General features: G+C 39.8%; 1 protein-coding gene across 1 annotated transcript in view; it reads right to left on the bottom strand.

Annotated features, from left to right (window-relative positions):
* Positions 1 to 902: 902 nt before the first annotated feature.
* Positions 903 to 12140, bottom strand: part of LOC103194880 (docking protein 5) — a 263138-nt gene continuing 251900 nt past the window's right edge. Inside the window, 1 exon segment of the mRNA XM_007938300.1 lies at positions 903 to 967. Coding sequence (XP_007936491.1) covers positions 903 to 967 — 65 coding nt within the window.

The raw sequence follows: 12140 nt of genomic DNA on the forward strand, positions 1-12140 counted from the left end.
TTCCACAGTGATACTGCCTCGGAAACCCAAGGAGGGGTCGCTATGAGTCGGGTTTGACTCGACAGCACATAACTACAACAACAACAAGGAAACTATTAACAAACTCTTCAGAAATACTGAGGATATAAAGAACAACATATAACAGAATAAACAACTGATGCAGGTGAAGAAAGACCTTTTATTTGAAAATATTTTGTGAAGGTCTTCCAAACAAAATGAAGGCTTGAAAAGAAAAAAAAAAAAAAAGAAGAAGAAGAAGAACATGTGAGAGAGAACAGTAGTCCTATAAATAATATGAACAGGGGCCTTGGATAAGTTATTTTTGATCATATTGTATTGTAGGTCAGAGTGAATCAAAGCATTGATTTAACTCATTAGTAATATAATAAAACATGATTTCCAACAGTTAGCCAGAACCACAGTACTAATAAGTGAGGAAATCGATATGAACCAATAACAAATAATGGAGAGCCATTTTATTGTCAGTACTGACTGTCATACAGTTGAGACACTCGGAAAGAAAATCACAAGAATCCACGAAAGGATAGATTCAGAGAAGAGCAATGGACATGGTATCTACAATAGAAAATCATTTTGTGGCATTGACCCTTCTGTCCAGTTGTAAAAGAGGAAACAAAACAAAACAAAAGTCAATACCTACAGAGCATGTTTTAATCACATTAAGATTAAAAACCAAAAGAAAAAAAAAAAAAAGGAAAACAAAACAAAACAAACAGCAAACCCCACAAGCATTGTATTGCAGAGTTTCCCAGTGACCACACAATTACTGAGGACTTGAAGCTTCTCTTCTCCAGCCCTTCGCTCACTGTCATTCTGCGACCTCCTGGCTGGGTCGGAGGCTGACGTGTCCCAAGCCTGTGAACCACTCCTGGCAGTTATTGTCAGTGCTCAGCTCGGTAGGCAGGAAAAGTCTCTGTCCGATGAAGTTTCAGAGGGCTGGTGACATCTTTTGCAAAAAAGAATTTTAAAACGGCAGTTATATTTCAAGAAAGCCCATAATCAATTACCTGGTAACAAATTTCTATATAAATAACACGCACTCATCATGATGTGGGGCATTTTTTCCAACAGTCACCATAGTGATATGCAAATAAGGGTCATGTCAGAGATTGCATGATTAAAACATCATTTGCATGTGGCCTTTGCCTTAAGCAAAGTCAAGCCATTAAGCAGTATTTTCTTTCTTATTATTTACTTATTTATTTTTAAACTGCGTCAACCACTATTGTTGTTGTTATGTGCCGTTGAATCGGACCTGACTCACAGCAACCCCTCCTTGGGTTTCCGAGGCAGTATCACTACGGAAGTAGATTGCCCCATCTTCCTTCTGCAGAGTGGCTGGTGGATTTGAACCACCAGCCTTCTGGTAAGTAGTCAAGTGCCTTAGACACTATGCTACCAAAGCTCCTGCGTCAACCACTAAACCAGGGAAATTAGGGGAGGTGAGATACAAACACGGAACTATGGAGACTCTTGACTAGGGAACTCTTTGGCATTTGTTTGTACAAATGCCTCTCTTCATATTCAGATGAACTTGCATAAGGACTTCTTAAAATCCATTTGTTGTGATTGTTGGGTGTCATCAAGTCCGTTCCAATCCATAGCCCCCCTTTGGGATGAAACACAACCGTCCCATAGGGTTTATTGGTTGTAAAGTTCATGGAATCAGCTGGCCAGGCCTTTTTCCTGCAGAGCCATTGGGTGGACCCGAACTGCCAACTTTTCAGTTTGCAACCAAGCACATTTGCTGATGGGTTCCCTCGAGCCGATTCCACCTCATTGCAACAACTGCCCCACAGAGTTTCCATGACTGGAGATTTTATGGAAGCAGATTGCCACATCTTTCTCCCACAGAACAGCTGGTGAGTTCAAACTACCAATTTTTACATTAGCCATTGAGCACTTATCCACTGTGCAACCAGAGCTTCTTGGCTGAGAGCTAGCCTTTATTATTTCAGATTAAGACTCCGCACCAAGCAAAGTCAAAGGTTTTGAAAACTTACAAAAGCAACACACAAAGTCAATATAAGTCCCTTTTGTGCAAATTATAAAAAGATGAAAGCTTGTCTCTTGAAGACATTTTAAGTCTAGTTGTTAGATTGTCACAACACAGGGGCTGGCAAACTTTTCTACAAACAGTCATATATTAAATACTTTAGGTTTTGTGGACCACATAGTTTCTGTTGTAAACAATCAGCTCTGCTGCTGTTGTGCAAAGCAGCCATAAATAAAATCTAAATGAATGGGTGTGGCTGTTCCAATAAAACTTTATTGACAAAAATAGAAGGTGGGCTGGATATGGCTCACAGGCTGAGTTTGCCTATCTTTGTAGATGTAATGGCTGGATTTTATCAAAACAAGACGCTCTACTGCCATCTGCTGGATAAGAGTTACTGTAAGCAAAGTAACGTAAGTGTATGTACAGCTCTCAGGACCCAGTAGAGAACCACCTCTAAGTGTCTGTTTAGCAGCCCTGGAAATGACATGTATCAATCGGCAGGCTTAAAACACAGGGAGGTAAATTGTCAGTTCCTCACACCATGGGGGCCTACATGTTGTTTTACTGCTGGAGACTAGGCCACCAGTGTTTGAAATACCACCAGGGTCACCCATGGTGGACAGGTTTTAGCAGATCTTCCAGATTAAGACAGAGTAGGAAGAAAGGCCTGCCCGTCTACTTCTGACAATCAGCCACCGGAAACCTTACGGATCACAATGAAATAGCATCTGCTACTGCACTCAAGGAGCCTCCTCGCTTGGAAGGCACTCAAAATTCACAGTGGCCACGACTGACTCAAGTGTATGAACATTTGTGAAGACGGCACAAGACAGGGCAGCATTCAGTTCTGTGGGGTCACTGTGCATTGGAGCTGGCTCCAGGGCAACTAACAGCAGGGCTGTGGCTAACTGGGGATTATGTGGGCCACCTAAGCACACTGAAGAACATGCTTGTTTTTTCACAAAACACTGAACCAAGCAGAAAGATTGTAGGTGGTATGGGCCCTTCAGCTTTAAGTTTATGCTCAATTACTTTATCACAAACAGCTCTGACCATGAACAGACGTTCGTGTCTCATTCGATATCCCTACCACAAGCAAGAACTTAGGAAAGGAAGACCATAACTTTGGACTCACTTTCCACTTCTGCAAAATGGGAACAAAGCATATGTTTAGCCCTTCTCACAGTATTGTTGAGGGTTAGAGGAAACAAAAGGCTTGGTGAACTATAAAATCTCACATGAGTGACTGCTCACAATACTAAGACAAAACCAACAAAAGAAATCATGCATTCAGATAGTTCCACATGTACAATCTGAATCATAAGAAAATTACATATCCCAGTCATATAGTTTCTGGTAGGGAGCTCTGGTAGCATAGTGGCTAAGGCACTTGACTGATAACTAGAAGGCTGGTGGTTCAAACCCACCAGCCACTCCTTGGAAGGAAGATGGGGCAATCTACTTCCGTAGTGATACTGCCTCAGAAATCCAAGGAGGGGTTGCTATGAGTCGGGTTCGACACGACGGCACATAACATCAACAACAAATTTCTGTTATATACGAGTGGTAATTATTATTATTAAGGAAGTCTTGGCTATTAAAATATACCAAAGCACTAGTAATCATTTATTTGACTTCCCTGCCATTCTGAACAACTATTCTTTATCTAACACATAGGCCTGTGCCCGTACATGTGCATATTATTTATGCCAACAGTACTTATGCAAAATCTAAATCTTTGGTCAAATGCAAAGCCCTTCTCTGCACATTCAATGATAGCTCCTTACACACTAAGCGTGCAAGAAAAGGACTTTGGGTCAAGTCCAAATGAAAACACTTGCAGTTCCTACCACACTGGCTAATGCAGCCATTCCATTTGTCTTGAATGCTATTGTTAGCTTGAAGTCACAGAACAGCTTACCAGACTTCCCGAACCGTCCCACATTTTTGCCATTCATACAAAAATGACATGTTGCTATAGACGTGCAGACCAGATCAGGGCCCAGACCTGCTTGCTGGCCTATACGGGCTCATCCAAAATTTCTAAATGCTTGCCAACATTTACATAATTATACACTTCCCACAGAGATGTAGATTTCCCTGTTTTCTTGGAAAACTGAACACAGGACTGGTCCCCCACTCTGCCACATCATGATGGCTAGTAGCTGAAGACATCTTTTTTAAAATACATTTCATTGAAATATAATTTATGTACAGTGAAATACACAAAACTAAAGTGACATGTGTCAGTGCATTTTTTTTGCAGTGTTCCCTCCCCTCCCCTCCCACCCCTGTAACCAACAAAGAAAGTTTCCTTCCATATAGAAACCTTTCCTTGACTTTTTGTAATAATGAACTAATACTGTATTTGTCATTTTGTGATTGATTTATTTCACTCAGTACAATGTCCTCCAAGTTCACCCACATTATGTGGTATTTTGCAGATTCATTAGGGTTTCATAGTATTCCATTGTGTGTGTGTGTGTGTACCATAGTTTGGTTATCCATTCTTCTGTTGATGGACATGTAGGTTGTTTCTATCTTTTTGCTATTGTAAATAGTACTGCGATGAACATGGGTGTCTATATATCTGTTCTTATCCTGGCTGTCACTTCTTTAGGCTATATACCTAGTAATGGGATTGCTGGGCCAAATGTTATTTCTAATTCCAGCTTTTTATAGAATTACCATACTGCTTTCCACAGTGGTTGTATCATTTGACAGTCCCACCAGCAGTGTATGAGAGTCCCAATCTTTTCACATCCTCATCAGCATTTGTTATTTTCTGTCTTGTTGAACTTTGCCATCAGTGCTAGGGTGAGATGGTATCTCATTGTTGTTTTGATTTGCTTCTCTCTGATGGCTAATGATCGTGAGCATTTCTTCATGTGTTTGCTTGCCACCTGAATATCATCTTTGGTGAAGTGTCTAGTCATGTCTTCTGCCCATTTTTAATCGGACTGTTAACTTTTATGTTGTTGAGATGTTAGAGTTTTCTATAAATTTTAGAGATAAGTCCCTTGTCAGATATGTTGTTGCAGAATATTTTTTCCCAATCTGTAGGTTCTCTTTTTACTCTTTTGGCAATGTAATTATCGATAAGTATGAATTTGCTTCTGTCATTTTGTTGTGTGCTTTTTTGTGGTGTTGCTAATTTTTTTTTTTGTTCCATATAATCCTCTGTGCTGAGCTCATTTAGTTTATGAATCATGTCATCACTTCCTTCATTGCTATTATTTTAGTATTTGCCAAATATTTGTGCTGGACCTCTTTTTTATTTTGATGTGGTTTATCATTTTTCTTTGAGGTTACCCTATGATTTATAATTTTCTTCCCAAGTTGAGAACAGTCCATTTTATCTTGCAGTTATCTTGACTTTCCTACTATTTAGCAGTTCCATAACTACACAATTTTACCCCCTTTTTGTTCTGTAGTTTTCCTCATTTGTAAATTGATGTCTCTGGTTCCCTGTTTACAATCATGTAGGCTTATTTACTTTGGATACTTCCATAATGGGGTTAGTTTCTGGGCTATGTCATCACGTGTATTATTGGTCAGTTGTTATTTGCTGTTGTTGCTTCTCTGTCCAAAGGACTCCCTTTAGCATCTCTTGTAAGGCTGGTCTGTTTTTAACAAATTCCCTTAATTTCTGCTCATCTGGAAATGTCCTAATTTCACCATGATGTTTGAGGAACATTTTTTCTGGGTATATAATTCTTAATTTTTTCTTTCAGGGTTTTATACATACTGTCCCATTGTCTTCTTGCCTGCATGGTTTCTGCTGAGAAATCTGAGCTTAGTCTTAATGGTTGCCCCTTGCAGGTAGCTTTTCATTTTTCCCATGCTGCTTTTAGGACTCCTTCTTTGTCTTTGGTTTTGATGAGTTTGATGATTATATGTCTTGGTGATTTTCTTTTGGGATCTATCCTGTTTGGGGTTTGTTGAACTTCTTGAATGGATATATTCCCATCTTTCATCACACCAGGAAAATTCTCTTCCAATGAATCTTCAACAATTTTGTCTGTGGTTTTATTTGTCTCTTCCTGTTCTGGAATTCTGATTTTACATAGGTTATTCCTTTTGATGGTATCCCACATGATCCTTAGGCTTTCTTCATTTTTTTTTTAATCTTTTTTTTTTTTTTTTTTGATTGATCCTTTTCAAAAGAAGTATTAAGGTATTTGCCTTCAGTCTCACTTATTCTCTCTTCCATTGATTCAATTCTACTCCTTTGCCTGTTCAATCTATTTCTGAAAATTTAGTATTAATCTTCTGGATTTCTATCTGTAGATTTTGTATCATTTCTAATTTTTCATTTATTTTTGTCATTTTGTTCTAGTATTGTCTTTCAAGATTGTTCTAGGGTTTTCTCTGTGTATTCCTCAATTTTGTCATTGACTTCCTTGATCTGTCTGTCAATCTGTTGAAGGTACCAATATATAATTCTTTTGAATTTCTTATCAGGGAGTTCCAATGATGCTTCTTCCTCAGGAATGTGTTCTGGGTATGTATCCTGGTCCCTTGTTTCTCTTGCTTTATCTTGCTTCTCTGTGTGGACTGTAATGCTCTGTTGTCTCTGAGACATTGTGACATTTTTGTGTTTATATTTAATTGGTGATTGTATGTTGGAGTGACTTGCCCATGATTTTTGTTTTCTTTGGATGTTATCTACATAAGCAGGGTACTGTGCTCCTCTGTTTGTTAGTTGGCAGCACTTATACACTCACCACCTATCTCCTTTCCTGTGATTAATCTCCTATATGTCCCTGCTGTCCTTGCCAAACAGAGCCTATTCTTAAGTCCCTGGAATCCAAATGAGAATGCTGTCACTTTAAATATCCAAAATGGCTGATGCTTGTAAACATTCAAAATGGCTGAACCTTTGGGTCACTTTAAATATCCAAAATGGCCATCACTTATAACCAATCAAAATGGCTGTGCCCTCTGGACAGCCAAAAGTCCACAGCTCAGGTTGTCTCCCTCCTTGCTGTTTCCCTTCTAGTCATAAGCCACCAGCACAGTGTCCCTGCAGCCCTTGGTGACCAGGCTGATCTTTAGGTCAATTCTCAGGTCCCAACACCACTTGGAAATATTCAGACTGTTAGTGCCATCAGAGTAGCTGACAGTCCGCAGCTTCGACCATCTCTGTACTCACTGTTTTCGTTCAGGCTCTCCCACTAGATGGTGTTAATCCATTTCTGTATACTCCTTTTCAAAGTTCAGGGCTCTAGGATTATCTTCTTTATCTCTGTCAATTGGTTTCTCTCTTCTTTGTTGAAGAGATTCTGTTTAGTTTGTCTGCCTATTCCACCATCTTCTGAAAACTTCTTTACACGATGTCTGGGTTCTCCCTGCAATGTACCAGGCAGCCCCAGCACACACCTCAGACCTTCCCTTGTCACTTATTTGCATGTCCTGCCTGGCTCCTGTAGACCTGTGACTTCAAGATCTTGGTTTATTCATCATCTCTAATCCACTCCTCTTCTTTTAACTGCCATTTTAAAAAACAAAAACAAAACTTTTTTTTATGCTAGATATGTTAGAATTAGTTCTGGTGGCATAGTACCTAGGGCACTTGACTGCTAACCAGAAGGCTGACAGTTAAACCCACCAGCCACTCCTCAGAAGGAAGATTGGGCAATCTACTTTCATAGAGATACCGCCTTGGAAACCCAAGGAGGGGTCACTGTGAGTTGGATCCAGTGCAACAGCAGTGACTTTGGTTTTTTTGGTATGTTACAATTAATATTGAAAGAACAATGTTAACTTTGCCAAATCAGTGACTTACTCCAAGAATCTGTTATTGTTGTTGTTAAGTGCTGTCAAGTTGGTTCTGACTCACAGTGACACTATATATATGGCACAAAATGCTGCTGGGTCCTGCACCATCCTCAGTAGTTGCTGTTTGCTTATATTTTTGCAGGGTCCATCCATCTTTTTCAGGGGCTTCCTCTTTTTGCTGATCCTTTATTTTACCAAGCATGATGTCCTTCTCCAAGGACTGGTTGCTCCTGATAACCTGTCCAAGTAACTATGACAAAGTCTCCCCATCTTCACTTCTAAGGAGCACTCTGATGATACTTCTTCCAAGACGGATTTGTTCATTTCTAGCAGTCCATGATATATGTAATATTCTTTTCCAAAACCACAATTCAAAGGCATCAATTCTTTGGTCTTCCTTATTCGTTTTTCAGCTTTTGAGTGCATTTGAGGAAATTCAAAATACCATGGCTTGAATCAGGTTCACCCTAGTCCTCAAGATGATATCTTTGCTTCTTAAAACTTTAAAGACGTCTTTTGCAGTGGATTTATCCAATGCAATATGTCATTTGATTTCTTGACTACTGCTTTCATGGGCATTGATTGTGAATCCAAGCAAAAGAAAATCTTTGACAACTTCAATATTTTCTCCATTTATTATGATGTTGCTTATTGGTCCAGTTGTGAGGATTTTTGTTTTCTTTATGTTGACTATGAACCAAAGTCAACATAAAGAAAACAAAAGGCATACCGAAGGCAGTAGTCTTTCATCTTTGTTGATAAGTGCTTCAAGTCCCTTTTACTTTCAGCAAGGAAGATTGTGTCATCTGCATGTCGCAGCTTGTTAATGAGTCTTCCTCCAATCCTGATGCCATGTTCTTCTTCATATAGTCTATCTTCTCCAATTATTTGCTCAACATACATATTAAATAGGTATGGTGGAGAGGGTACAACCCTTTTGCACACCTTTCCTAATTTTAAACCATGCCGTATCTCCTTGTTCTGTTTGAAAGACTGCTTCTTGGTCTATGTACAAGTTCTGTATGAGCACTATTAACTATTCCAGAATTCCATTCTTCACAATGTTGTGCATAATTTGTTATGATCCACACAGCTGAATGTCTTTGCATAGTCAATACACACAGATAAATGGCTACCATCCTAAATATACATACATGAATCACATGGGCAGGAACCAGTCTTCAGAAGCTATTTCTGTCTCACAGTTTATGTCTTTGAGTCACCCATGATAGCAGGATTGCCTCACATAGATAAAATCATAGGATAAAAGGAATAGCCTAGGACCTGCAGGTACAGTGCTTAAGTGCTCAGTTGCTAACCAAAAGGTCAGCCGTTTGAACCCAGCTGGTTGCTTTGCAGAAGAAACTATCTGCCAATCTGCTTCTGTAAAGCTTGGAAACACATGGGGCAGTTCTACTCTGTCATATTGGATCACTATGAGTTGTAATTCACTCTACAGCACACAACAACAATGGCATAAAGGACTCACAACAACAGAGTTCGAATGCCAGTTCCTCCACCCAGTGATCTTGAGGCAAGGACTTGGCATGCAGGTGTCTCCATTCCTTCATTCATTGAAATGGAGGGAGAATCCTGCCCTTGCTAATGCCAACTATTGCCAGGAGGACCCAATAAGGAACATGGATGATGCTTAGTAGAGTGTTGCACAAATGGTTGGTGCCACTTGTTGGTTTTCTAAAATTATAGAAAGTCAAAGTGTCTATTTTTGCTTTTAAACAAGCAGTACCCTCTCCCAAGATGAAAGATCGGAGCACTGAAGCATCTTTGGAATAAGGGCAAAGATTCCAAAGGTGACAGCTTAGGGAAAGAAGAGAGGAGGTGGAAAGGGCATAGCACTGGAGCATAACACCTGTGTCCGTGCACAATGCATGATGGCCTAGATGCCTGTCTCCCAGCCTCTTCTCTTGTCTCTGTGCACTCTCTTCCCCACAGCAGTCAAAGCGATTCAAAGCATGCATGAAATCTGGCACACTCATGCATAGGGCCCTGTAAGGCTTCCAATCAGCTAGGCTTCACGGCCTGTACCCACCACCTCGCCTCTTTCCTCTTGCTCCTTTGGCACCAGTCACACTGCCTCCTTTCTGCTCTTTGAATGCTCCCAGCTCATTTCTGTCTCAGAACCTTTGCCCTCTTGATCCCTCTACAGAGAATGCTCTTAGTATGGCTGCCTCTTCCCAGACTTCAGGCCTCAGGTAAATGCCATGGCCTCAGAGTAGCGTCCATGACCACCCCTTCTAAAGAAGTCCCTTTGGCATCATCCTCCCAAACCCAAGGACTCTGCCTCCTTGTTCACTATCACAAGCCCTTTCTTTTCCATTGTTGCATGTGTCAAACTTGACATTAAATATGTTTGTTGAATTATTCACCATCATTCTTCATTAGACTGTAAACTCCAGGAGGGCAGGAGCATGCCTGTCTAGTGGCCCAAAGCATGTCCATCATCCAGCACAGGGCTTGGCACAAAGTTGTGTTTGCTGTTGGCAGTTGTCCTCAAGTAAAGTCACACTCATGGCGACCCCATGTGTGTCAGAGTAGAACTATGCTTCACAGAGTTCTCAAGGCTGTAAACCATCAGAAGCAGATGGCCCAGCCTGTCCTCCTAAGATCCTCTAGGTAGGTCCAGCTGCCCACCATTCAGTTAGTTGTTGAGCGCTTAACTTTGTGCCCACCCAGTGAGCTCTGCCATAAAGTAGATGCTCAAAAAATATTCATTGAGTAAATGAGAGAGTGGGTGGTAGAGAGATGGGAACCTTTACTACTTACTAGACATGGGATCTTGGGCACATTACCAACTTTTAGATTTTCCATTTCTTAACTGATTAGGACAACAAAATACTACTGCAGTTGCTGTCTTGGGGACTGAATATGAGGATGTATGTTGAGTGCTTAGCACAAAGTCATGGACACAGTAAGCCTTCAGATGACTATGCCTTGTCCCTTTTGTAAAAGGACAAATCTGACATTCTAGAACTTCATTTATGATAGGGCAAGTTTATATTAAAAAAGTGAGGAGGTACATTGTTCAAATAAATTTGCAGAGCTTTGGTTTAAGCATATTTAAACAGATTCTTTCATGCAGGAGTTCTCAAACTTTAGAAACATTGATAGGCATTGTGCATCTTCAAGAAGGGACTATAATATGTGGCATTTCTCCCAAACTTATGTAAACATAGTCCTTTGATGGAGGAGAGCCATAGCTACCAGGACCAACATTCCACAGAACACGATTTGGGAAACACTATTCTATTTTTATTTTATCCAATAAATTCCTTTAAAACATCCTTTTAATATAAAACAAAAAGTTGAGTGCTTCTCTTTCATAAATTTTGTCCACAGTTCTAATAATCAACCTCCTTCACATGTTGACTCTGCACAAAATAATTTCTATATGAGAACTGGACAATAGAGAGACAGGCACAGTGAAGGCAGGTTGGAAATGTCTTAGTGCATAGGGACATAGTTATGGATACTCCTGAGACACAGTCAAACACCTCACAAAGTTGGTTTACTGGGTTTGAAGGCTTAGAACCATAGTGTCATGGAACAATGTTGTTACCTAGAGTAATATAATTGATAAAATGTGTGTTCTTAGAATGTGCTTAGTAGTGCATGGGTTCCTAAAAGCTTGTGAGTGGCACTGTAACATGAAGCTATTGATCTTGACTCATCTAGAACAAAAGAGGAAAATGGAAAAGCAGGACTGAGAGAAGAAAGCAGTCTATAGGACTAATAGTCTACACAAACCATGGCCTTATCTACCCTGAGACCAGAAGAACTAGATGGTTCCCAACTACCACTACCAACCATACTAATAAGGGCAATAGATGGGTCCTCATATAACAGGAAAAAATGTGGATCAGAACTCAAATTCTTAAAAAGTCCAAAATTACTGAATTGATTAAGATTGGAGGACTTCCCAAGACTATCACTCTGAGATACTCTTTAAACCTTGAACCTAAACTATTCCCTGAGCTCACCTGTTAGCAAAACAACAGATTGGCATACAAAAATAAAGGATATTATCCATGAGCACAGGTTCCATTAAAAAATGTATACAACACAAAAAGGTCAACGATTATTCCAAAGCAGGGATGAGAAGGGAAGGGGATGGGGAAACTAGATTACTGGAAATGGAGTAACCAGATCAGAAATGATGAGAATATTGACATATTGTGAAAAGTATAACCAATATCAATGAACAATTTGTACAGAGATTTTTGAATGGAAACATAATTTGCTGTTTAAACTTTCACCTTAGACTCAATAAAATATTATGCAAAAAAAATAGTAACAATATAGAATGCCTTTGTGTACGTGG

This window comes from Orycteropus afer, unplaced genomic scaffold (genome assembly GCF_000298275.1).
Source record: "Orycteropus afer afer isolate SDZICR_OR568_19922 unplaced genomic scaffold, OryAfe1.0 scaffold00049, whole genome shotgun sequence".
Classification (NCBI taxonomy): Eukaryota; Metazoa; Chordata; class Mammalia; order Tubulidentata; family Orycteropodidae; genus Orycteropus; species Orycteropus afer.